This window comes from Sycon ciliatum, chromosome 8 (assembly GCF_964019385.1).
Source record: "Sycon ciliatum chromosome 8, ocSycCili1.1, whole genome shotgun sequence".
NCBI lineage: Eukaryota > Metazoa > Porifera > Calcarea > Leucosolenida > Sycettidae > Sycon > Sycon ciliatum.
In genome coordinates this window covers 25,113,886-25,141,631 of record NC_088650.1, presented here as the reverse complement: position 1 = coordinate 25,141,631, position 27,746 = coordinate 25,113,886, and the positions used below count along the sequence as shown (strand labels likewise).

At 48.3% G+C, this 27,746-nt stretch overlaps 1 protein-coding gene across 2 annotated transcripts; it reads right to left on the bottom strand.

The window, feature by feature from the left end:
• Positions 1-536: 536 nt before the first annotated feature.
• LOC135822463 (protein dachsous-like) lies at positions 537-27,539 on the bottom strand. 2 transcript variants are annotated; one of them, XM_065335234.1, is made up of 19 exons: positions 27,327-27,539; positions 25,149-25,259; positions 24,467-24,687; positions 23,631-23,785; positions 22,861-22,970; positions 13,946-14,065; positions 13,440-13,629; positions 11,970-12,121; positions 11,093-11,286; positions 10,225-10,327; positions 8,782-8,931; positions 8,015-8,252; positions 7,147-7,334; positions 6,337-6,409; positions 5,795-5,994; positions 2,944-3,105; positions 2,242-2,470; positions 1,864-1,962; positions 537-1,162 (listed from the first exon to the last, which is right to left on the bottom strand). In XM_065335234.1, the coding sequence occupies exons 1-19, from the start codon at positions 27,486-27,488 to the stop codon at positions 1,137-1,139; spliced, it is 2,883 nt and encodes a 960-aa protein (XP_065191306.1). In that variant the 5' UTR covers positions 27,489-27,539; the 3' UTR covers positions 537-1,136. The 2 variants fall into 2 exon arrangements, with proteins under 2 accessions (XP_065191306.1, XP_065191307.1); XM_065335235.1 differs by lacking the exon at positions 2,944-3,105.
• Positions 27,540-27,746: the final 207 nt, after the last annotated feature.

The window sequence follows — 27,746 nt, the reverse complement described above, 5'->3', positions numbered from 1 at the left end:
ACAGGCGAGCTGTGACTGCATTTTCCGCTTTTCAGTGTCCGGAACTGAACTCCCTACTATGGTCTACCTGTCATCCCAGCGGAGACCGTTCAAAATGTTCTTCGTATTTCGTAACTCGCACTTCCTGTGAATCCACACAGGTGAGCGAGATGCAACCCTCGCTGTAACCCACACACTTCACGTGCTAGCATGCGGGGAGCCCCAAGTCAGGATCTGTTGTGGAAGCCTGGAGTCATCTATCCTTGCGAGGTGGCCAAGCCAACGCAGATAATTCACACGGATGGACTCCTCCCCAGCAAAGCTGGCATGCCTCTGTGCTTTGCCAAGTCTGCATTTGATAGATGTTCATGCCATTGCTGGTCTCGAATAGTACTCGGGATCGTGCGAACACATGCCGATGGAAAGTGCCCATTCTGCGCACGAGGGCATACTTGCCAACCATACCGGTTTTCCCGGTATTATACCGGGAAACTACGGTCACTACCGGCATGCCGGGGCTTTTTGACTTTGATCGAAAAACTACTGGTATTGGCACTGAACCATGAGTGTTCATAAAACGGTTGTCTTGTGTTGTGACAAGGGCACATGCGGCCCTGCATTTCACAAAATCACACATGTAGGAGCGATCTGACAATAGCAAAACTCAGATTTTGGTCCCCCAATGAGCAATGGGTTATAAATGAATAAAAAGAAAGGAAACAATTGCCCCAAGATTGCGGAAAAATACGCAAAAATAATCGAAAATTGCCAAAAAAAAAGAGAAAAATGGCCGAAATTGGCGAAAACCAGGAAAATAAGGGAAATGAGAGAAAATTAAAGGAAACTGGGTGTGTGACTAAGGGATTTGCTTTGGCTGGGTTGGCAAGTATGGGAAGGGTGCCTTGAGCGTCCAGTTCTCAGTGTTGAAAAACACTCACACACAGCCCAGTTACAGTCACGCTTGCAGACATTACGGAGCCATAGCCAGCAATCGCATGTCATCACGTACATTGAAAAATCAACATAATTTTGCGAATCGACCTTTTTTCAGGATCACTTTTCAACGAGGACGAAGCAAAGTCGGCCGAACGAAGCCTAGAGGAAGAAAATCACCCTCTCCACTTCACCATCACGATAGAGGGAGCGAGCCAATGATTTCATCCAGCGGTGAATTTTCGTTCACCTAAACCAAGCAAAGAACAGTGAACATGGCAGGACATACAGTGCAGTACATCGATGGCTACGTGAGATTGCCATTCAGTGTAAGGTTGTGCGGGAGAAGGTTAAGACCTAGAAATGGTTGGTGGCATGAGAACCCATCGTGATAATGTTGCCCTGAAGTACATGTGCTGAAGCCCATCAAGCTAACTAAAGGCGCTTGCCTTTTTGCCTTGTTCAGACACACAAATATTACGGGATCCGGTGGGTGGTGACTGTACTGTAGAATAGGTACTGTATCACACGTAATTAGTACACACATAAAATAAAGTGCACAGTAGGTATACATGGTAACCTGTGCCCATACTCAGACTAAGCCTTCGTCTTCTTCTCCTCCTTGTCAATGGACAACTTACAATCCGTAACTGTGTACCTTTGAGAGCAAGAGTGTTACAATATCCCAGCACTAAAAGAAGAAGCAACCCGCATAGAATTCCGACAGGCAACAGCACCCCATACATGATACTTGAGCATAGTGATTCCAGACAGACCGCTCTGCTATGATGGCTGTATCCTGGTTCACGGAGTGTAGAACAAACGGATTTTTTATTTTATTTTTATTTTTAATCAACTCAATCTCGTAGCATGTGCACGCAACACTAATATGGAGAGCAGCACCGGAGATGAGGGCGATACCCAGCCATGGGAAAAGTATTTTTTAAATACCTTTACTGCCGGTGAGTGACACTGAAGTTGGCACTTCGTTGACATCATTAACAGTGATTGTGAAGGTCTTCTCGTAGAACTGAGCTGGTATGCCATTATCTGTAAGCAACACAATAATGCACGAATGGAAAGAAGTTACTAAACAAGCAAACATCAGTAACACGAGGCAACTTCACTTTCCATACTTCATACATATTGTGGGTGTGCAGCAGTTGGACAAGTGGAGTCTCGTATGGCTGTCTCCATGGGACGTTTTCCTTGTTATTGTTCTTCTTGACAAGTTTCCAGACCACAATCCCGACCTAGGCTGGCCATATTCCAGGATACCAATCGTTAACATGCACACAATCATGTAAGACCAGGAATGCCCCTGTTTACCTGTAGCTCGGACTACGATGGAATACGATGATTTAGCTTCGTAGTTCAAGTTAGCCGTGGCAGTGGTCATCAGACGAGACCCGACCATCTTGAACTTGTTATCCGGGTCCAAGGTGATCGTGTAGGTGTGCGTGTTCGCCGGGTCCTGGTCCTTGGTCAGGAACGACGTGATGACAAAGTTGTTGAGATTCTCCTTGACATGTGGTGCACCACCGACACTAATTATGTCCTGGAAGAGAGGGCATGGCATACAGTAGAACTCTGATTAAACACACCCCATAGGCAGCAATAAGTGTACTGAAGTACTTACTATCCAAGGTGTACTTAGTATCCAAAGTGTACTTGCTATCCAAAGACAGTTTAAGTACTACTTATTCCAACACACTTCAGTTTGGATCGATATGCCAGTGTCCGTACTAAGCAAGAGAATGGCGAATCAGAGTGCATACTAACACTGATTGAGTTCCACTGTACACGACATGACTTGAAAACATGTGAAAATCTGCTATACCAGAGTCAAGTGTGCATGTACAAGTACAGATCTAGAAAATCAGCATTGTAGGTATGGCAGACATGGCATTGATCAAGGTCAGATCTGATTGCGAATCAAACCACAAGTATACAGAACAATAATGTGGAAAGACAGCCTGGTCTACTCGAACCGGAATGCTGTGACTTGGTACAGCAGCATTCATTACGTACGTGCGGAATGTCGTTCACATCCTGAATCGTGATGGAGAATTTCTGAACTTTGAACAGGCCATGGTTGTCGGTAGCCCTGACTATGATAGTGTGCAGAGCGTCTAGTTCATGATTGAGAATGCCAGATACAAGAACTCTGACGGAGCACACGGTTTCTGCAGTCTGCACAGGACACAATATCCCAACACACACCATTTGACCATTTGACGCCCATCGCTGGAGGCAATGATAGCGATGCTACAGCAGAAGCCATAGCAACTTGAACTGGGATTGTACCATTCAACAGCTTGCAGGGCTGAAAAATTGACCGCCACTTTTCAGCCTGGTCTACATCACACAGTTAGGAAGTGGCTTTTTCTGGCCAGTGAATCCAACACACACACGCACGCACGCACGCACACACACACAAACACACAGATCATACAAAGTACGGCTGTCAAGCTTGGAGACAAAACAGGAATACACTCTAGACATGCAGAGTGTATAGACCAACACCATAATGATTGTTCATTGCATTCCCAACTCATCACAACCACGCGCTCTTCAGCCGAACCATACAGACACCAGCAAGGACACTTCCGTTGAGAGATAATAATTATTGCTCCACGCCTTAGACAGCTGTTTCGCTCCCTGTCGGAGCTCATCAGTAGAGGATGATAATGATGATAATGGAGGAATGATCATTCTTATACACCAGAAATGGCGCAAGTGCGCGCTTTCCACATATATCAATGGCATATGCAAGCTGCTAAAATGGTAAAGTGTGAGAACAGCGATAAATAATCATAGTACGCGCTCATTGGTGGAGAAACACACCACACAGGCGACGAAAATCTTACGCGGAATACTGATGCCAAAGGAAAGTACATGTATGTTGTTTATTATTATGATGTTGCAATGTCCATGTATGCAGGCCAGGCGAGACTCACCGCCGAGATCCCCTAACGCGACAGGCTCGGTTGCCGTTCAGGATTCACACCGACCTGTCCGCCCGTCAACAGGATCGACAGCGGGAGGCCCCACTGATGCCGATGTCGATGCACACCAGGAAACTTGTAGTCGTGAGTGTGATACTAACACGTCCATCGGCAGTGGTTGCCGATGGACGTGTTAGTATCACACTCAGGACTACAAGTTTCCTGGTGTGCATCGACATCGGCATCAGTGGGGCCTCCCGCTGTCGATCCTGTTGTTGGGCGGACAGGTCGGTGTGAATCCTGAACGGCAACCGAGCCTGTCGCGTTAGGGGATCTCGGCGGTGAGTCTCGCCTGGCCTGCATACATGGACATTGCAACATCATAATAATAAACAACATACATGTACTTTCCTTTGGCATCAGTATTCCGCGTAAGATTTTCGTCGCCTGTGTGGTGTGTTTCTCCACCAATGAGCGCGTACTATGATTATTTATCGCTGTTCTCACACTTTACCATTTTAGCAGCTTGCATATGCCATTGATATATGTGGAAAGCGCGCACTTGCGCCATTTCTGGTGTATAAGAATGATCATTCCTCCATTATCATCATTATCATCCTCTACTGATGAGCTCCGACAGGGAGCGAAACAGCTGTCTAGAGGCGTGGAGCAATAATTATTATCTCTCAACGGAAGTGTCCTTGCTGGTGTCTGTATGGTTCGGCTGAAGAGCGCGTGGTTGTGATGAGTTGGGAATGCAATGAATTGAAAATATGGCCGAAAGCTCTGTCGCAATATTTAGTTCCATAATGACTGTGTCTTATAAAAAATAAATTTCACGGTTCGCGTGAGACTCGGCTGGAAGCCCAGTTTTCCACATCCGCTGTGGGAACGCCACCACCCTCTAGGATCAAAGGCGCAGATGCAGCGCCTAAACGGTGGGAGGTGAGTAGATCAGACCCACCACCAAGTGGTCAAAGACCGAAATCCCATTAGCTGCATCCATGTTACCCTCGTGCCAGGCCACGAGTTCCCAATTAACTGTGGGTCGCAGCACGGCTGGAAAAATTCCTTCCGCTTTCTTATAGAAGAGGTTTAATGGATATACTTGGTGCTCGTCCTTCCTAGCATGGCAGTAACTATGCCTCTTTACACCCGGGTGAGGACATACCTAGCATGGCAGTAACTATGCCTCTTTACACCCGGGTGAGGACATACCTAGCATGGCAGTAACTATGCCTCTTTACACCCGGGTGAGGACATACCTAGCATGGCAGTAACTATGCCTCTTTACACCCGGGTGAGGACATACCTAGCATGGCAGTAACTATGCCTCATTACACCCGGGTGAGGACATACCTAGCATGGCAGTAACTATGCCTCTTTACACCCGGGTGAGGACATACCTACTGCTGCATCTCCAGTACTGCTCAATGAAATCCATTCGAGTTTCTCAAGTACACGCCAGGCGTTGCTCAGCCCTAGACCTGCACTTTGAAACACTGGGCTGCGAAAAGGTGCAAGGCGCCAGCTTGACTTTCGCAACTGGATTTCATTGAGCAGCACTGTACTTCTCTCCCTAGTGACGTCTGTGCAGTTCTCTCACCTCATCATCCATCAACAAACATCTCACCATTTGTTCTTTTTTTCTCTTCTTTTCTCTTCCTCCCCTCGCCTCATCTCGTTCTTCCGTTCTCTTCTCTTTCTCTCTCTCTCTCTCTGTCTTTGTCTCTATTTATCTCTCTCTCCCACCCTTACTCCCCGTCTCTCACCCTTTCTCCGTCTCTCTTTCTCTCATATCATTCACTGGTGCAAGGGATGATGGACAGCTACAGCCTAACTGCTGCAATACTTTACAATTATTATGAACTCAATTATGTAGATCTTGACTAGTAGATGTATATATTATAAAGTACACAAAGGCAGGTACTCACGGGATCCGATGCCGATGCAGCCTTGCACACCACGTTGCTAGCGCCGTCTAATGCAAACCGACCGCCTGCATTATCGTCCAAGCTGAATGTAAGCTTAGCATTGAGATCCGGGTCGGAAGCAACAATTGTCCCCACAACCGTGTTCTTCACTGCGTTTTCCTTGATCGTTGGGCTGTTGGTTCCAAAGCTAGTCTGAGCACCTGTTTGGAGAGTATAAGCAACACATCCATGTACGCTTTTGTTAGCCTCTCTGCCATGCATTCACCTACTATTTCACACAAACCATCTTTGGAAAGGAGTAACCTGCCTTATACAGAATAGTCTGAGTTGCAAAATGTCCATATACGAGTATAGAAGAATTGTAATTTTCTTGCATGGATGGAAACTGAGTGTCAAAAGTTTGTTATGTCTATCTACTTGTAAGTATCGAGGAAGGTGTGTACCGTGCATGTAGGTCAAGCTGCAATGGAAACCGACACAGAATACATAGCAGTACAATAGAAGTGGGTTTAAAAGTATAGCCACTGCCGGGCCTTGCTAACCAGTGGAAGTAAACTGAATTGACACTGGGGCCTCCTTGGCATCCAGTACAGTTATAGTGAAGTCCTTCTGGACCTGTATAGCAGCAGAACACAAGAACAACAAACATACAAAGCACGCACACACCCACCTACACATAATACATACATACACACACACACACACACACACACACACACTTGTACTTGCTCACGGCCAAAATTGGTTGTGTGGGTCTCCCTGGGAGAGGGGAGAGAGGCTCAAAAGGAGTATTACAAAGATGACTCAATAGGCTATTGAACCGCCCAACGGCCGACACCCCCCCTCCCCCCCCCCCCCCTGAAATCCCCAAACTATGGGTGGAATTGGAAATGGTCCCACTTATGGGCTCACCACACCGCAGTAAGTGGGTGAGGACACGGTGCAGAAAAAGGATTGATGTCCCGGGATCCAACTGCAGTTACCCCTGCCCTCAGTGAAGGTAATACTTTCTACTAGTGTGGGTGGCAAATCAGAGTGGATCTGATATAAGCTTCACTAGAACCGTGGATTGCACAGGAGTTAATATAGCCAGAAGCAGTCCATGGTTAACAGGTATATATACTTCAAATAGAAAGTACACACACATGCACACGCACACAACATCAGCTACAGGTCCTCACAAATCATGCGGACAGCCCCTGAGTGTTAGAAAACCTCAAAATTCAGGTTTCACTGCCGGAATCCGAATGAGCAATCGACCTCACACTCTCACTTCTCATAGTATACTTGCAGCGCACGGATGCTTGGCGATGCGCCAACATATTTTAAATGTTCAATTGACTAAAACTTACGTATAGCGCAGGTGATCCATTGTCAGTTGCCTTGACAGTAATGTGATGGCTTGTCTTTGTTTCAAAGTTAGCCACCTTGGCCGCAACAATGAACTTGTTCTGCAATACTTTGAAACTTCCACCATCGTCATCAACAATTGAATACGTTACTGTTTGACCAATGTCTTCGTCAGAGGAAGAAAGAGTGCCTGCGCAATGGGATAGAGAGAGAGAGAGAGAGAGAACTACTGAGTGAGAGAGAGAGAGTAAAACAGTTCCAAACCGAATGGGGGGGGGGGGGGGGGGGAAGAGCTCGGGTATGTTGGAAATTGAGATTTTTACACCACGCGGTCATCGCTTTTCACCTATCAGAAAGTACAATGCAAGCCTATTGATGGCTACAGTGGAGTCTGCGCATATCTAGAAATGCAAGCCTATGTTGAAAAAATGGTACGCATTATCATACCGATAGTGGAACCAAGAAAAGGAGCTTTCACAAATTAATGAAGCCAGGGACAGATCTATCAGTTGTGGAGTCATCTTTGCTAGCTGGTGTTCTGAGCAGGAGATCTCTGCACTCACAACTGCAGGATACCACTGAGATAGTGACAACACTGACAACCAGGGTGTACAGAGAAACCGTCAATGCAGACATTGTTATAGACATGTACTGTGGCTGTTCTATTTTGCAGATTACTGTTGTAAGCCTCTCTCGGTGATTACAGTTATGCTGTGAGTGATAAAAACCGAAATCTTTACAGCATAAGTCATTTCCCTTCTCCTTTGTAACACTGAATCCTAGTAACTTGAATTGCTTGAATAGCATGCTAGTGAAAAAGGCTGCAGGAAACAATCGGCTGGCCTGCATTCGTAGCTGTGCTTTTCTTACCGACTCTGGTGTCAATGGCACTGCCTTCCTTGATAGTGTACCCGGCTAGCTGCAGGTTTCTGGGCTGATCGTTGATGTTGCGTGTGTCGATTGTCAGTTTGCAGTCATAGTACAGGCTTGGTGAGCCGCTGTCAGTGGTGCGTACCGTGATGGTGAATCGATTCAGCGTGGCCGATTCAAAGTTGTACAGGCACGCCGTGCCACCATCTGCAATACATCTACTTGATGGCACTGCAACCTGGGCAGATGGTCAGAGAGGAACTAGTCAAAAACAATGTCTGCTTTTTCCAACTAGCATCAACCTTTCAATGATCACAAGTGAATTTTGGGGAGTTGCCAACCAGCGGAATTTCTCAAGTGTATCTTGGCCTCTCTTGATACCTTGAGAGGAGACAATTGCCGCCTAGAGAGCTCCATTAAAATTATTTTCTGACTTGTTTGCTAATCGATGTTCCCACACCGTACTATAACGTTAAATGACCAAGGGAGCTGCCCCCAGATAACTAACTACACCGTGGCTAGCACCTTGCAGGAGCCAAACACACAAGCCATCAAGATTTGAAGGACCATACGTATATCCAGAAGTCGGGTATGCCGCCATCATGCAATTTTCACCAATGTACAGTAACTAGCACAACCGCACCCCTCCGCTCAGATTCTAAGAAGAACAGTTACTGTAGCTGAAGGGTCGAACATTACTTTGCCTATGCATGTGCCAATAATGAATACAAGCATGACTAGATCGTAGCAGCAGTACCAACTCCTACCTTAACAGTGCTCCCGTCCAGTTTGAATCGTCCGCCAGCCGAGTCAAGGAGTGAGTATCTAAATGTCTGAGCCGTGTCCGGGTCAGATGTTTTAATAGCGCCAACGACAGTATTCAGCATTGGATTTTCCTGGACCGTTGTAGAAGACAGCTGCGAGAAGAAAACAGAAAGCTCATTATTATCTTATAATTGTATTACTCTGAAGTAATCTATTGCAACATTTTAAGGCGCAGTGAGTGTTAGCCAACTACAAGAGAGATTAGCGGTTGTCAGGGAAATAAGAAAGTTAGCATGCTCGTACTAATGAAATCATATACTTATGAAGACTTGCTTGCTATCACCGACAAGGAATGTTTGATTATTCATCAAGGTGGAAGATACATGACCATATGACACAAAAAATACTACTATTGTAAAATAGAAGAAGAAAACACATGGGCACGAGTTACGAAGCAACTATCCACGACTGTAACAAGATAATAAGCAGTCAGGACGTGTGATAACAGGGCACAAACTGACAGGCTACTGAGACATTCAACGACATAAGATCTAGCTCTAACACATCCCCAGTGGTAGTTGGCCGCAGCCAGATGTGAACCGGACAACGAGTGAGGTATAGAAGCAAGGACTGAGAACAGAGTGTCTCAGATAGAATAGGCATGCCAGTGGATAGCAGAAATACTCCATGATGCAGAACCTCTTGGGACCGTCAGATTAATTTTCCTGGACCGAGCCAGCCGGGGAAAAAAAACCCTCGCGCCGACGGACGCAGCCGACGGACGCGGTTGTGAGGGAAAAAACCGCAATGGCGATTTAAAATCATCATGTATGCATGGCAAGCACATCACGGGGGCAAAACCTGATACAAAAAGCAATGATAAGATGCACAGAAATGAAGGGTGGGAGGGCAGGGACACTGGTGAGACTCAAAACTGACTGAAGAAGTCAGGAAAAGAATCGACAATAAAGAACACACCAGATGCCATATTTGCAACTGAAAATGTTTCGCGAGAAATCATTTCTCGCCTATCTCGCTGCGCTCTGCCAGCGAGAAATACAACTACTATTGCTTTGCACATTTCGAGCACTCTATTCACGCTGCCTCGACCGGCCCTGTCCATGACAGCATATCAAATTACAATCTTTGTCATCACCTTGTACACATCAAGCATTATCATTAATTTATCAAATCACTCCCGACTACTGTGAGTTGGGAACGATTGCGCACAAGGGTAACATGGATGTGGCAAATGGGATTTCAACCCAGTTTGGCCTCTGGCTGGTGGATCTCATCCATGCTATACCACCATTAACTAGCTGCATCGTGGGGTGGTGGTGTCCCACGGAAGTGGAAGTGTGGTTCTTGACCTGCCCTGTATGCGGATCTGCAATGCTTATTTGTTTTTAGAGAGATGTGCTGCACAGGATGAACAGGGGTCTCACCTGGCACGCAGTTGGCTTCTCATTGAGATCTTGGATGGTGATCGTGAACTTCTTAGTGTACGACATGCCCCCGGAGTCTGTACTCTTCACATCAATCGCATACCTGCATGGGCATAGAGGGAGAGAAACTTGAACGTCTTCAACACTGCACGAGTCCGCTCTGCCTCTGGCCTGGCCAGATCATAACTTTTTTAAGAGTGCTTCACGAGATAATCTTCTCTGGACAGCTAAGCAGTGCCAGAATGGTAACATAAGTGTCTAGCATGGTTTTTAGCAGGCTGTACAGTCCATTCAGAAAAAAAGATGAGCGCTGGCTCTGGAGAGCTCCCGTATTTGGCGATTTTGTCGTACACTGTGCATTGCCGCGAGATTCAAAACTTGAAAAAGGGTCCAAAAATAGTACCTCAATTGGGGTTCGAACCGCAAATGTACTGTTATGCAAGTGGAGTGAGCGGCCTGGATTTTCATGGCTTTTCCCCAATTCAGTGCTTTGGGGGCAAAACCTGGCCGAAATCCTATTCTCGTTATGGCTTGCTCTTTGGAGAAGTATACTTCAAAAACACAATTGGAAGAGCATTCCATGGGAGATTGCCAAAAAAAGTTACGAAAACTCAAAATTTGACCCGTTTATGGCCAAAAGCTAGGGTATCATGTTTTTCTGAATGGACTGTAGTGATTTCTATTGTCCAACACCTATAGTAGGTGTACCCTGTGAAAGCCTTAATGGGACTGTGCCGCTACGCGCAGAGTGGGGTAATGTGACTGTGAATCTATCGATTGGAAATCGCTGCACATACCACTGCACCATATGGGACACACATACACACATACACACACACACACACACAGCACACAGCACACAACTCACGACTTTGCCTGGGTTTCGTAGTTTGGAACAAACGAAATGTACAGGGTGCTGCCAGAGATATAGAACTTTCCGGGTGCGGAGCTGACAAGTGTGTAGGAATGTGTGTCACTGGGATTGGGATCGTTAGTGGTGAACGATCCGACCGCGGTTCCACTTGGAGAATTCTCCTTGATATAGGTGTTCGACAGGCCAATCTACAGTCCACAGGAAGAATAGGGTTGTCAGCTGACAAATTCTCTCCTAAGATGCTATTCTCACATTCTAAAAAGTTGGATTAGGCACTTCAAATAATAAATTCGCTACTTTACTGAAGTACTTGAAGTATGCGGATTTGTTTCGCAATTTTTTCGCTTCAGACCAAGTCACTCTTCATGAGAATGATCAACCATCTGTAGATCTACAGAAAAGAAAAAAGGACCAAGGAACTACAAGTTACGCTATAATGTCCACTAACACCATCAAGTTACAAAACAATCAGCTCATGCGATAACATTGCACCACACTGACCGACTGAGCTACTATAGCGTAACTTGTATTCCCTTGCTCCTTTTCCTGTTCTATAAATTTATCCTTGGCTCTCCATCCGAGTCCTTCTGTAGAGCAGCTGCTATTACAATCGAAGAACCATTGCTGACAGGTGATAGTCACTCCTAAAATAGTAAAAAAAATTATGTTCTGGAGCACTGCAAGACTACACACGCTAACATGTGTGGTGGGGTATACCAACGCTTCTCTTACAGAGTGGAAGAAGGGGGGGGGGTGCAAGGAGATTTCAAAGGCTAGGACCAGACATAAGAATTCGGTAGAACATATTGGAGAACGGTTTGTTGGCACACAAGCCATGGGCTTCGCACCCACACACAAAGAGAGTACTCACATTTGTTGGTGCCTTGTTCAGCAGCTCACAGTGTGTTTGGCTATGGTCTGTCCAGACTAGACTGGCCTGGCAGATGACGACCGATGAACCACCATTCAAACCGTATCCACTCGGACACGTGAACGAGCACATGGACAGGAACAAGTATTGAGCTTTGAAGGTAAAACACAAATGACGCACATTGGAGCATATCACGGACTATCCACATAGCGTCCTCCCAGAGACAACCGGGGACTTGCGGGGCTTCGTAGAGAGTTCAATGAAACCCCAGCTCATGGTCAGTTGATGAAAACAGAGAAACCTAGCCCTTTTTTCAACACTGAGCAATCAGGTGATCTAGGAAGGTGCATGCATCTAAAACACTGTGTGGTATTTTCCATCAGTAGTCTCTGTACCCTAGTGTGTAGATATCAAGAAAGGTGCCATGCATCTAACCCATATGGTCTGTTCCCATCAGTAGTCACTATACCCCAGAGTCTAGATACAAATAGATTTCTATTGGAAGTCAAACGTCTTCCGATAGCTCATAACCACTCATGGACTTGAGGATGGGAGGGAAACACATGGTGCTGTTAGGTTTATACCATTTCGAAACCGACTTACAGAAAAGGATGATGCTAAAAGAGGCGACAGTATACAGTCAAACCTCGTTAGGACGAACTTCAAGGGACTGAACAAAATTAATATGTTTGTCTTATCGGGAGTTCTTCTTATCCAGATCTGACCAAAAATCGATATGCATATCAGATGGATTGTATTTACGTGAAGGTGCATGCTGTGGTAAACGTGGACATGGGAAGCATGTCATTCTTAGCATAAGCCAGAAACAGGTAAGTACAATGACAAAGTGCAATGAATCACGACTGTGTCGAAGGTTCCTACAACGCACTGATTGATTTGTTCAAAACACGCTTGAAAGCAATTTGCACTGTACGTACAATATGACCTCGACTATTGAAAAAAAGAAGAAAAAAAAAGCAGCCAGCGCATGCGCACGCTCGTGGACTGAAAGTTCGTACTACATGTACATGACCACACTGACTTTGTTCAAATCACACTTGAGAATAGTTCATCTTCGCGAAAGTTCGCTGTACAGAAGTTCGTCGTAAACGAATAATTTTGACTTGAATTGATGCCTGGCCAACCATAGGATTGGCCTTAGTTCGTACTAATGGAAAGTTCGCCTTATCAGTGTTCGTCCTAACGAGGTTTGACTGTAACTATACGCAAATTCATCATGTCCGCAAGGTCAATTACTCGTACTGTCAATTACGAGTGTAGAGGATACTCCAGGGCACAATCATACACTGTCATCAATACAATCAGTCATATACTGACATTGCACACATGAACAGCGCTGTGCAAGCCAAAGTCGAACTTTACAGCTAGTCCCTAATACAATGCGACACCTGTGTCAAGGAGAACATAAGTGGATACTCCGCTGGATGCAGGATAGATCAGTTGACTTACTGTCGGTACAGGTATACGTTGGTGTCTTGCAGGTTTTGCCAGTAGGACAGTAGGACCCGACTGCAGGAGCCCCGCAGCTGATAGCAATGCATTTGCATCCACTCTTCTTGTAGCCAGGTTTGCAGGAGCACATACCATTATTACAGTTTTGCTCACAGCAGCCATTAGCAGTTCCACAGTCCTTCGAGTCCTACAATGATAGCGTGCAGCGGGGAAAGGAAAGACATCCGTCACAAAGCCATACTATTCATCTCATTCATTCATGCGCTCTAGTCTCTCTTTCTAAGCTTTTTTTAAGGGCTAAGTAATAAGAAGACCTGAGCATGGCTGGTAATATGTAACACTTGCGTTGTCTGCCAAGTTCACACAGAATCTCTCATCAACGTAGACAGAAGGCACGGGAGCAACAACAGAAGGCCACTCCCGGAAAACTGAAGACAAGCCTTGCTCAGTGCAGAAGTCAAATGCGAGCCTTTCTATGCATTCTTCCCATGCTCCATGCTTACTGTGAGCGCATATGGGCATTTTCCTTGACACACAAGAGCAGAAGTAATCCTCCGATATCTGTAGTTCTTTCCCACGGCACACTTTTCGCTGCACGCAGTCCATCCACCCCAATCAGTAACCTGGCGGCGAGACAACACAGCAACAAACACAATCCAGGTAGAGCTTCAACAAGAATCTATTTCAAGAAGAAAAACCTCCTACTGAAGTAGGATATCGGGAGCTCCTATAATTATTCACTTGGTTGGCACTGAGTGGTTTCTGAGTGGTTTCTGAGTGGTTTTGTATTTGTATTTGTATTTATGGATTCTCCACAGGCCTTAGCCTAAATCAAGGGAGTCTCCGTTCAAGTGAAAGTTCAATGTGTTCATAGGAAAACTTGTTATAACAGAGGTGCAGAACACACTAGGCTTGCAAGTGCCCACCCCAGTGTACCGGCCTAGCAGATCCCGATGAAAGTCTCCCCGAGTGCTGAAATACCATATTTTTCCCCGAGTATAAGCCGCACTGGAGTATAAGCAGCGCACACCCCATTTTTTGCCACGACATACACACATTTATCGTACTTATCACCCCCGTTTTTGGGTGAAATGTGAGTGTTCAAAGTGCGGCTTGTACTCCGGAAAATGCGGTACTTGCAAGAAAGTATGTGAACAGGTGCCAAGCTATGTCTGGGCATTATAGTGATATTCTCCTCCTTCAAGTGATGAATAGGGTGAAATTCACTGGTGTAGGACACATCCTGCGCAATTCATCTCCACTGTGTTAAAGGATGCCATCGATTGCTAGTTTGGAGTTGACAGGAGGGCATGCACATCGAAACCACGCCTTGTCAACGACCCGTTCTTGCTCAGTTTTAACGACCACACTCAGCAAAAGAAGAAAACAACAACGAAGCACAACGACACACCAACGCTGATGTGGCATCGCAAATCCCGTACCGTGCACGCAGGCACTGGGTTGCAACAGAAAAAAGACGCGCTGCAAGCGTGCCAAGCAGCGAGTGAGTACAGAACGCGTACTAATGCCAGTCATGGCAACGGAAGATAAAATTATGGAGATCGACCCGCGCATGGTTCTATCGAGAGCAGAGTACGAAAAAAGCACACATTCAAACTGTGAAGAAGCAGAAGAGGAAAGACGAAAATGAACACTTGTGTCGTGAAGTGCTTCTGTCCAAGGGTGCTCGCACCCGACGGGGTGACAGCGCCCCTAGTCAGACGATACAAGGCAAACGAAATAGAAATTAGCTGAGTCACAGTGCGGGACTCCGAAACGAAAACCGGTGAGTATGTAAATATTAATTGTTCGTACCTGCTGTACAACGTAACAATTGCTCAAATTCATAACGTAATTTCAAACTAGCACTCGTAGAATTGTAGTGCGAATGTGCCACTCGATTATAGTAACAACGACAAAGAGATACTCTTCTAAACATTTCTCTCCCTTCTCACTGTGCCGGAATTCACAGTGACCAAAAAATTCGAAATTGATTATTGGCAATAAATAAGATAAATTGTGCACTCATAACAACAGCAAAAATGAAAAAGTCAAGTTCCATAACGTTTTCTTGTGACTGTCATCAGTGGAACGCCGTCACATAAAAATGTAATAACTAAAACACACACTTATATACATGTAGCTAATATGGTTTCAGGTAGAAATACAGCAGCTAACAAGTACAAAAAGCGAAGTTTGCAAACTTCGCTTTTTGTACTTGTTAGCTGCTGTATTTCTACCTGAAACCATATTAGCTACATGTATATAAGTGTGTGTTTTAGTTATTACATTTTTATGTGACGGCGTTCCACTGATGACAGTCACAAGAAAACGTTATGGAACTTGACTTTTTCATTTTTGCTGTTGTTATGAGTGCACAATTTATCTTATTTATTGCCATTTTACGACTATTGTCTCCTCGTCGATTGTTTAAATTGAATATTGTTCTGAAATAGGCAAACAAGGAGCTACTCACAGAACAGCTTACAAAGACGCACGATTGGGCGGGTGTAGGTCTTGTCGCCCACCTTGACCTTCACAACTCGCACGTGTCCGTCTGGACCAGGGTGCACTTCGGTGACGCGACCCATTGGCCAAATGCCCCGTGGGTTGTCTTGGGATGTCACTAGAACGATGTCGTCGACCTTGAGGTCTGTCTCGACCGTCCTCCACTTGAGTCGCCGGTTCAGCTCTGGCACGACTTCCTGCATCCATCTCCGCCAAAAGTGCAGCACGAGTTCTTGCACTACACGCCAGCGTTGCCGAGGGTTGAACTCGCTCTCGTCCACTCCTGCAGGTGCGAACCGAGTACCGATTTGGCCATACATGAAATGATTGGGCGTTAGCGGAGTCGGGTCACGACCATCTGCCGACACGTAGGACAGTGGCCGTGAGTTCATGAGCGCCTCCGCGCCGACGATAGCAGACAATAGCTCCTCGTCTGTGACCTCCGCGTTCTTCAGAATTGCCGAGATAGCACGCTTTGCCGATTTTACTAACGCCTCATGCACTCCGCCGAAATGTGGTGCTGCTGGAGGTTTGAAACGCCAGCTAGTCTGCTGATCCGCTGTCTGCCGCTGAATTGCCTCTGCATCAAGCTGCTTGACTAGCTGAGCAAGCTCATTGGTGGCGCCGACGAAATTCGTGCCATTGTCGGAGATGACGTCGATCGGTACTCCCCGTCGATTGGTGAAGCGTACGTACGCCTGCAGGAACGAGTCCGTTGTCAACGCGTATGACAGCTCGAGATGCACTGCTCTCGTCTGCAAGCAGGTGAACAAGCACAGGTACCTCTTGTGTTGTGTCTTGCCGCGACCCTGCTTCGTCATAAACGGTCCGGCGTAGTCTGCAGAGACTCGGCCGAATGCGCGTAGCGGCAGGCTGACTCGGACCTTAGGTAGTGGCGCCATCACCTGCATTGCCGGCTTCGTACGGTTCCGGGCGCACCTCGCACACTTGGCTTCCCAAGCTCGCACCTCTTCGCGGCCAGCGACGATCCAGTAGCGCGATGAGAGTTCGGCTAGCGTATGGCTGACACCGAACGCGTGATATCCTCGTTCGTGACATGCCTTGACAATCAGCTGTGTCACATGATCCCCTCGTGGTAGGACGATCGGATTGCGTTGTTCTGCAGTCAAGAAGTCTGCATGCTGTAGTCGACCTCCGACGCGTAGAAGGCCAGCGTCGTCAATCATTGGCTTGAGCGAGACCAGCTTCCTGGTTGCAGGGATCGGCTTGCCTGCCTTAACTGCAGCATACTCTGGTAGCGACTGTTGCTGCGCTCGCTTGATGTAGAACTCCTCAGAGTCTCGGATCGCTGGTGGTGATAATTCGTCAAACTCTCGTTGTGCGGGTGGTACTGAGCAATTAGTAGCGAATCGCACACACCAAGCATGAACACGGCACATTCGTACCCAGTCGGAGTAGCGGCTTGGCTCTAGACGATTCAGCTCGCTGTGGCATTGGTCGACGGTCACCGCAGTCAGCTCGATGGACTCGTCCGTCGGTTGATTGACTTTCTTCAACTCCAGAGTTGACGGACGGGGCTTCAATTCTGGCTGAACAGGCCATTCACTTTCAGCGGCACCCAAGAAGCCGGGACCGTTCCACCATAAACTGCTTCCCGCCAACTCTTGCACTGACATTCCTCGAGAGACCAGGTCGGCTGGATTGAGCGCGGTGGGCACGTACCGCCACTGGGTAGGATTGGTTTGCCGTTGAATCTCGCCCACTCGACTAGCCACAAACTGCTTGAAGGTGCGGCTGTAGTTGGTGATCCAGTGCAGAACGTTGCTGCTGTCCGACCATAGCGACGTTGCTCGGGGGTCGAGGTTCAGTGACTCGGCGGATGATGTGGCGAGCGTTGTTCCGGTTGTCGCCGCCATTAGCTCAAGCCGCGGAACGCTGACAGCAGTCACTGGTGCCACACGGACCTTGCTTGCGACGAACCATGCTGTCGGTTCTCCAGTGTCATAGTGACTGACCAGATACGCGACTGCTCCGTATGCGACCTCGGACGCATCTGAGAACACGTGAAGCTGGCTGCTGATTGCTGTGCGTCCCGTGGCCGTCAGGCAGCGTGGTACACGTACTGTTGATAGCTCCGTCACCTGCTCAAGCCAGCCGAGAACCTTCTTGACGATTGCTGGGGGCAGTTGCTCATCCCATGCTGCTCCACAAAGCCACATCTCTTGCAGCAGGACCTTTGCTTGCACGAGGTACGGAGCGAGGAGTCCAAGTGGATCAAACAAACTTGCTGTTGCACTGAGAAATGCGCGCTTCGTAGAATTTGAGCTGATCTCCGACAGCTGCAGCTGGAACGTGAACTGGTCCTCCTTGGCAAGCCAGAGGACTCCCAGTGTCTTGACATTCGGCAGCTCTCCCTTCGTGAGGTTGATCTCCTCAGCGCGATCCTCCTCCGGGATGGTCTGCAACACCGCCGTGGAGTTGCTCAGCCATTTTTCGCGGGTGCATACTGGCTTTGTGCCACAACGCCGACAGCTGCCTTACGAGCTCAACGCCTTCCTCATCGCTTCGAACAGAGTCCATGGAGTCTTCCATGTACGTTGACTCAAGGACCGTTTCCGCTGCACGAGGATAGGTGTCGGCGTGCTGATGAGCATTGTGTCTAGCCGCGTACTGCGCTAGGAAAGGCGACGCGTTCACACCGAAGACCACTCGATTGAACTCGTATGTGGCCGGTTCCTGCTCGTTATCCCGCCAAAGAAAGCGATGGAAGGGCCTGTCCTCCGGAGCCAGGGATATCTGGAGATACATCTCCTGGATGTCGCAGATGATGGCGACCTTGTTCTGCCGGAAGCGCAGGAGTACCTTCGGTAGCGATTGCTGCAGCTTGGGACCAGCACTGATAACATCGTTCAGCGCTACACCATTGCTGATGCCAGCTGCGTCGAAAACCACACGTGTCTTCGTGGTGGCCTTATCTTCACGGATGATGGCGAAGTGTGGAAGGTACCATTCGTTTACAGAACCTCCACACTCGTTGTCAGGCACTCGTCGAATGTACCCGTTGGCTAGGTACTTGCGGATGACATCGCTGTACGCTGTTGCTGCTGCTGAGTCACGTCGCAGCCGCTTCTCCAAGCTGTGCAGACGGCCGAGTGCCTTCGCTCGGCTTTCAGGCATGACTGGACGTTCGGATTTCCAGGGTATGCCAACTCAGTAGCGGCACCTTCAACGACGCTGCAACTTTCTGCTCTGCCGCCTTGTCGTCGCGTGACATGAATTTCGTAGTGCTGCTGTTCACTTCTTCGATTTCCCACAGGCGCTTCAAGCTGCTCTGTAGGTCACCGTCGCTGAACATTGTGAAGCAGCAGCTCGCCGCTGGGTGTGCTGGTTGTACTTGGCCGATGCAGGTCCAACCTAATGCCGTCCGACGCGCCACGGGCTCATGGCTGTTACCCGAGCGCTCTTCATACGCCATGTGAAGCTCCGGATAGTCGGCACCGATAAGCACGTCAATGTGGCGTTTCGACGGTAGCGGCGGAAACTCAACGTTGGCTAGATGTGCGTACTGCTTTCCCAGGTGGTGCCAGTCTACAACTTCCATGTTGCCTGTTGGCTGCTCGATTGTGCACGCATGGAGAGTCGTCGACGTGGCTCCGTCAACACTTCGCAGAGTGCACGATACTGGGACAGTGTGAATGGTCTCTTGCTGTCCATTCAGCTTGCCGATGGTCAGCGACATGCTTGATCCAACCAGGCCGAGTTCTGCCGTAACATTGCTCGCTATGTACGAGCGCGTGCTGGCGTCGTCCAGCAGCGCGTTAACAGTTAGCGACCGCTTGCCGTTGGATAGCGGAACGGGAACTGTCCGAATCGACGTCACCGTCCGTACTCTATTCTCCTCTCCCTTCGTGCTGTTTCCAAGGGAGACAGCACTGAAGTTCTCCGGCTGCATGGCTCCAGTCTCTCCGGAGGCGTGGGTTGACGACGCTGGAGGCGGTTGACGGGGCTCACTGTGCAGCAGGCGATGGTGATGCTGCGTGCACCCGTTGATACCGCACTGCCGGTCCCGTGGGCAGTCCTTGCCGCTGTGCCCAGTCGCAAGGCATCTATAGCATGACTTGCTTCGCTTTGCTGCTGCCCAGCGCTGACTTACAGTTTGTTTCTCAAACTCTGGGCAGCGCCAGATCGGGTGCTCGCCACCATTGCAGCATTGGCATGTGGACCTTGCGGTCGGCACGTTGCCAGCGGTGTTTGTAGCTGTCACGAACGTGGTCGTGCGCGGTTGCACAGCGTCATGAGCAGTTGCCGTCCGAGTCGGCTGATTTCGACTTGTCCCGCTGGTTGACAATTGGCTTCTGACGTGATGCTGCTGGCTGATGCCTTCGATAGTTTCCGTGGCGGCAGCAAGAACTTCTTCCTCGGCATTCAGCCACTCCAGCAGCACCTCGACCGATTCGTCCTTTTGGTGGTGTACTATCCAGCGGCGATACTGGGCCAACAAGTTCACCGGCAGCTTCTGCTGGATCCGCTGGTAGAGAATGCCGGTACCTAGCTCGGTGTGCATACCGGCATCCTTTAACGTCACCACTGCCATGTCGAGCACATCGGTAAAGCGCTCCAGGTCCTGGGCTCTACCGGATCGAATAGGTGGAGATCGTTCCAGCTCTTCCATCCTAACCGCAAGGCGCCGGCGACTCCCACCGAAGCGTCGCTCCAGCCACCGCAGAGCAGCATGGTATGCTGCTGCCGAGTAGCCGAGACTCTCGATGGCATCCAGTGCCTCACCCGCCACGTACTGTCGGAGCTGCAGCAGCTTGAATTCAGCGGAGAGCGGCTGCTGGTCCACACAAACGCTGAAAGCGGATTTCCAGCGCTCGTATTTTCGCTTCTCTCCGGTGAACACGGCAATTTCGATCCGCTTCAACTTGCTGGCGATGTTGATCTGTGCAGCTGCCGCTGGAGCAGTCCGTGGGGCAGGTCGAGCTGCGGTGCCTCCGACATATGTCGGAACTGGGGCGAATACTGCGGTCCGGGGTGCTTGCATGCCAGCGCTGGGTCTCGCACCGTACTGTGACGCTCCAGTAGAGATGGTGTGCGACGGTCCAGTAGACACAGGTGAGTTGTACATGACTGCACTATTGCTAGCACTCCACTGCGGTTGCTGTTGTTGGTACATGTATGCCTGCTGCGGCCTAGCACTATTGTTGCCATAAGTTGCATACATCATACTAGGTGTTTGATCAGCAGGATCGTGGATCAGGAAGGCAGAGCCTTGTTCCTGATTTATAGCGGGAGCGTTGCTGCCCGTGGTCATAGTTGCAAATGACGCTGGCAGCACTGAACTACGTGGCTGGTACTCTGCGGCTGCTGCAGATAAAGCGGTGCATGCATTGCTGTTGATCATATCCGTTTGCGGTGGCGCGTGTGCTGACGCGGTTGCCATGGCAACGGTCGGGAAGGGTTCGGCAGGTTCCCCCACACGCTGACCACTGAACATTACAACACGACTGTCCAGCTCTACTTTCACCCGTTCTCCATAGTCTGCAGCCCTGGGCAACATAACCCGCGTATCGTCCTGACGACCAAGAAACGGTGCATCTTGGAGCGCCGCACGCAGATCTAGAATTTCTCTGCTTTCCTCGCGCACTGACGCCAGTAACGGCGTTGCCCCTCTCAGTGGCGATTGCTTGGGACTGGGAGTCTGCCTGGTCGACGCTGCCAGGCTCGCTCTGCTGCTCCTGATGAGCACACTCCTGGCCAATTCCATGGCATCTGAATACTGGCCTTCCAGCTGCTTGTACTGCTTCTGGAGACCAGCATGTCTCCTAGAGTCAGTGTCCACCACCGCTTCCATGTACTCCATGATGACCTTCTTGGTCTCGTCATACACTGTCGTCAAGTGGCTTCTCCATGCCTTTACGTCATATTGGTTCGGCACCTCATTCGTTGACTCCACTGTCAAATTTCTCCTCGTATTTGTGAAATCCGTTTTCAGCTCTCGCTTTTTCCGTGCGAGGTCTTCCAGTTTTACCTCCATGATGGCTCCGTGATAACCATCCTCTGCTACCAATAGTTTGGAGTTGACAGGAGGGCATGCACATCGAAACCACGCCCTGTCAACGACCCGTTCTTGCTCAGTTTTAACGACCACACTCAGCAAAAGAAAACAACAACGAAGCACAACGACACACCAACGCTGATGTGGCATCGCAAATCCCGTACCGTGCACGCAGGCACTGGGTTGCAACAGAAAAAAGACGCGCTGCAAGCGTGCCAAGCAGCGAGTGAGTACAGAACGCGTACTAATGCCAGTCATGGCAACGGAAGATAAAATTATGGAGATCGACCCGCGCATGGTTCGATCGAGAGCAGAGTACGAAAAAAGCACACATTCAAACTGTGAAGAAGCAGAAGAGGAAAGACGAAAATGAACACTTGTGTCGTGAAGTGCTTCTGTCACGGGTGCTCGCACCCGACGGGGTGACAGCGCCCCTAGTCAGACGATACAAGGCAAACGAAATAGAAATTAGCTGAGTCACAGTGTGGGACTCCGAAACGAAAACCGGTGAGTATGTAAATATTAATTGTTCGTACCTGCTGTACAACGTAACAATTGCTCAAATTCATAACGTAATTTCAAACTAGCACTCGTAGAATTGTAGTGCGAATGTGCCACTCGATTATAGTAACAACGACAAAGAGATACTCTTCTAAACAATTGCATTGCACCATGATGCCTCACCACCCAGCACAGCAAGTAACTGAAAGGAATGAGATGCCAATGTGAAGAACCCTCTACTGTACTCTGCCTGTTCAGTTCATGGTGAAGCAATGCAGCATGCACGTAACAGAACTGTCCTGATTCAGAATTCTAGCTTCAAATTGTGCAGGTAATCTGCAATCGTGCTTCACTAGCTTGGAAAAGACTTCAATGAAAAGCACCGCATACCTGGCAGTCCTTGTTGATGTATTGGGTGCAGATCTTCCTTCCGTTGGTGGAGCCGCATGTTCCTCTGCATTGCGCTTGTGTAACCACTGGCCGGGTACGAGATTGTGTACCTGCAGACAAAAGATGATTACACCTCGACGTATCCTTCTTGAGCGGAAAAGCACTATTCTAGTTACCACTTCACCATGTGCAAAGAAAATCATCACGGTGCCACTTTTCCCAAACCTGGAACTGTCTACAGATCTTTAAATACCACAGGCTACGGCAAAAGAAGCCAGCACCAAAAGCATTTCAACTCCCGCAAACGTTTGAAGAAGATCATTTTGATTTCATAATGTGTCACTGCTTCAGCCGTACATGAGGGCCATGGAAACGTAGTAGGCGTGCCATGGCGCAAAGGAAAGTAAAATACTTTAGAAGACACGATGGAAAGAAGACTGTATAATCAATTGCTTGGTGCGAACCATTAGTTTGTGGCAATAATTATTCATGCAATATCTAACAAGTAACAACCATGCAACATTCCACAGATGTGATCCACTCAAGTTCCTCTGCAGCGCTTAGGACCTGCATCTGATGCCTGATCATGAGGTGGTGGCGTCCCATGGAAGTGGAAAGGTGGTTCTCGACCTGCCCTGTACGCAGGTCTGTACTTTTCATTATAATTCTTACGGGTGATCTTCAAAAACAGGCCGCTCAGCATAGATTAGGTGGTCATAATGAGGTACAAGCTCCACTTCATGCACCTTACAAGCGTACAGCATGCTTACCTGATCCGCATGGATTCGTACAAGGTGTCCATGTACCCCAGTTTCCCAGCACACAGTTTTTCACAATATTTTGCGTGCACTCCTCAGTGCCTGTTCCAGAACCAACGCACGAGCCACCACAAGAGGCTGTTGTCTTCACTGAACGATAACGATACCTGTGGGGGACAGAAAATGCAGCAGTTTAAGATATTGGATATACACTTTCTGACAACGCGTACACTTGCATGTACCACATACCATATGCATCACACCTCACACGTTACTCACACATACACTAGATTATATGACATCAGACATCGGACTCTACAAGTCAAGAACCATATGCAACAACGTGCACAAATAATACTTGAATCGAATTTCGCAACATGCCATGGCAACAGTGCCAATGATGTCATGACTGGGACTCAGGGGACCCATGATGTCATGACTGAGACTCCGGAGTCCATGATGTCATGACTGGGACTCCGGAACCCATGATGTCATGACTGGGACTCTAGGACCCATGATGTAATGACTAGTGAAACAGGACTGATAATGATCTGAATAGAAGAAGGCTACACACAAGACCACTGTAATGCTTCTATCTGAATTGTGAAAAACACTTTTACGGCCAACGAAATCCGATCTGTGAGCCGAAACTCGAAAGCAGCGCTAAAGGCCCTCAAATGTGTCTTTGGACCGTGCATGATGTAATTGAAATGGAAATGCTTAGTCGATTTTATGCAATAAGGCAACACTGCCTGTGATTCGACATTAAATAAACCAATCCAAAAATCCAATCCAAAAATGCTGCAATTTCTTTGGCCCAGACTGTACAGCTACAGCAAGGAACTTACCGGGATCCACTGCCGCATGTTGCACTGCAGCCAGTCCATGAATTGTAACTGTTCCACACGCAGTTAGTCGGGCAGCAGCCACCACAGGTGCTGTGAGAAAGGAGAGTTGGGCAGGCGGCTCCACCACAATATGCATTGACCCTCACGTAGCGATTACGGTACCGCACGCCAGTAGCACATCCAGAGACCGAGCATCCACCCCAGCCTCCCCAGGAATTGACCTGAAACGGGAAAGAGAATCACATCAGAACGGAGCCTCCTGATGATCGAAATATTTCTTTTAACAATGGACAGGGCTTGTGTAAATGACGAGAACGGTAGCCACTAAGTACCTACAGTTCATTGTACATGCTAGCAGAGAAACCACACTGTTGATAATACAACCCACTGTTGACAGAAGGAAACAGGATACATCAAGAACTTACACAGTACAGCAGACATTTCTTGCACAATTTGCAGAATTCAACATGCCCCGTATACTGTGCACTTCTCACCCTCAACGTTCATCTCTGTGCTGTTTATATGGAGTCATCCTGGTGATGAACCATGGCCGAACATTTGGTGAAGATAATAAAAACCTAAAAGACACTGGCGTCGCACTGACAATGCGGTATGACTATTGAGGTTGAGTTCTGCACGGTGGTGGATGTGTAAGAGTTAGCATCATAGTTAGCTAGCTAACCTGACAGTTCCTTGCTCCACCGCTGCCAACGCAAGCAATATTCTGAGACCTGGTATTGGAGCACGCCGAGCCTCCACAGCTGGCAGACCTGGCAACATTGCGATGGCGAGTCTGAAACACAACAGTCACGGACAATGGCAGCGCTGCTTCTTCTTACAGACAAACATGATGGCCCAAGCCCCTTGCAGATTATCCCCGTTAGTAGTGATTCTCTTTTCTGCTTGATGTCTAGCCCCGCCGAGTGTCGTTATACGCAAAGTTGACTGTACATGATGGACGAGAGAGCTTGGAAGCTCAGGGCCCTACGCTATGCTTTTTTGCCTTGATGACCTAGACAAAAAAAAGCATAGGGATGTTATAAATTCTTTTAAAAATTCCTTTTTTTTTAAGACATAACCTGGGATTCGAACCCGCACTATTGCGCGCCCTGCATGCACCCCCCGATACACTTCGCATACATACTAATTCTTCCAAGTTGCTTCACATTGTGATCTTGCATTTGAAAGCCCTACTAGTATTTGAATATGCATTGTGGCCAGCCGTCTTTGATGGCACGGTACGGTAGGGGATAGGTACGGGACAGGTACGATCGAGGGTAATACGACACCGTCTCCCGTACCGTACCGTACCATCAAACACAGCTGGCCACATACAGCTGCCAGCAATATTCAAATAGGGCTTTCAAACGCAAGATCATAACGTGAAGCAACTTGGAAGAATGGGTATGAATGCGAAGTGTATGGGGGAATGCATGTAGGGCGATAGTGCGGGTTCGAATCCCAGCATATGCCTGAAAAATAGGAAAAAATTTATGACGTCCCTATGCTTTTTTTGCCGTCAGATACGGATAGCGCCAGGCGTGACACAAACAAACAAACACACAAATACCAAATTAAAGCTGTGTGGACCCTGGCTAGCGCCAGACGTTACTGAAGTAACGTCTTCTGCATAGCTACGGGAATAATTTAATTCTGATATTGACTTGAAGCGAACCATGATAAAGTACTCCATAACTCGCCGATGGAATACAAGGGGTTTAGCCACTCTAGTTCAGTTGGTGCAGTCACGGTGAAGGCTAGGTTTCAAACATACTGGAACTTTTTATAGCAATCCCGGCAGAAGAATACTGCAGTGATGCGGCATTGGGCTTTCTTCAATGTCAACCTGTTTCCACGGGGACTGTTTTCTTTGTTGTGTGCTTGTATTGAACTGAGCCAGGGGAACACTGAGCCAGGGGAACACTGAGCCAGGGGAACACTGAGCCAGGGGAACACTGAGCCAGGGGAACACTGAGGCAGGGGGACACTGAGCCAGGGGAACACTGAGGCAGGGGAATACTGAGCCAGGGGAACACTGAGGCAGGGAACACTGAGCCAGGGGAACACTGAGCCAGGGGAACACTGAGGCAGGGAACACTGAGCCAGGGGAACACTGAGGCAGGGAACACTGAGCCAGGGGATACTGAGCCAGGGGAACACTGAGCCAGGGGAACACTGAGGCAGGGGAACACTGAGGCAGGGGAACACTGAGGCAGGGAACACTGAGCCAGGGGAACACTGAGGCCACAGGTCACTAGGTGCGTGCTCTATTGGTCCAGCTGTAGCTCCATTGAAGCAGGGGCGTCGGATACGGTACGGTCACTACGGTATTGACTGTACCACGTTTCGCCCCAGATACCCCGTGCATCGATAAAATACACTGATCTGGGCTCTAAATTTCCAAAATGTTCGGCTCGGCCACCTCTCCCCCACGAATAAACTGTACTTCAGATGGTTGACCGGCCCTCACTAAAATACCTTCCGACGCCCCTGTGAAGCGTTCACTGAGCTTTCCCTCAGCCCTGTTCAAAGAATGTGTTTCAGTAGATGAGAGAAGCCCAAAACCATATTCTAGTGTGCACTGCAAAACAGCTAATTTTAGCGCCGGCGATATTTTAGCGATTTTAGCGAAAGGAGTATTTTCGCTAAGGCCGCGCCAATCGAAATTTGGCATGTGCAGTGCAGTAAAAGTCATCGTCTTTTCTTTTTACTTTGAAACTCGGATCACTAAAATATTTCCTTGCGAATTGACCCCGATTCAGAAATGCGAAAAATGTACGCCCTAAAATTTTCCGTTCTACAGTATTATTGATTTTGTGTTGCATCTTCACACTGAACACCAACCAAATCCAAAACTTACCCTTGTTCCCGCCCCGCAGCTGGATGAGCAATCACCGTAGCCACTCCAGCTGTTCAACAAGCAATTCTGCGTACAGCAGCCTCCGCATTTACCGGTGTCGGACAGAACGGGGCAAGCAGCTCCGCCACCCGATGCGCTTCGGGTGACGGTTCGGTAGCGCATGTGAGTCCCAAGGGAAGTGCAGCTTCCGCCTGAGCAAGTGCCCCAGCTTGTCCAAACTGTAATGGAAAAACAAGCAAATTAATAAAATAAAATTAATAAAAATAAAAATATATGGCTAGTGGATTATCAACATCCTTTTTTTTCATGTGAGTGTCTTGCTAAACATGTAACATACATATATGCACATGAAACGTTTCCTACTATATTGCGTTTGTATATGTCAGCTCACTGCCCTGTCCCTTTCAACATAATTCACTT

Bases quoted from the DNA above. Each gene is read 5' to 3' on its own strand.
- LOC135822463 (XM_065335234.1), bottom strand. From the start codon at position 27,488: ATGCGCTACCGAACCGTCACCCGAAGCGCATCGGGTGGCGGAGCTGCT. The intron at 13,630-13,945 runs GTAAGCATGGAG...CTATCATTGTAG, and splicing joins AATGCCCATATGCGCTCACA to GACTCGAAGGACTGTGGAAC. The intron at 1,963-2,241 runs GTAAACAGGGGC...TGTTGCTTACAG, and splicing joins CATCGTAGTCCGAGCTACAG to ATAATGGCATACCAGCTCAG.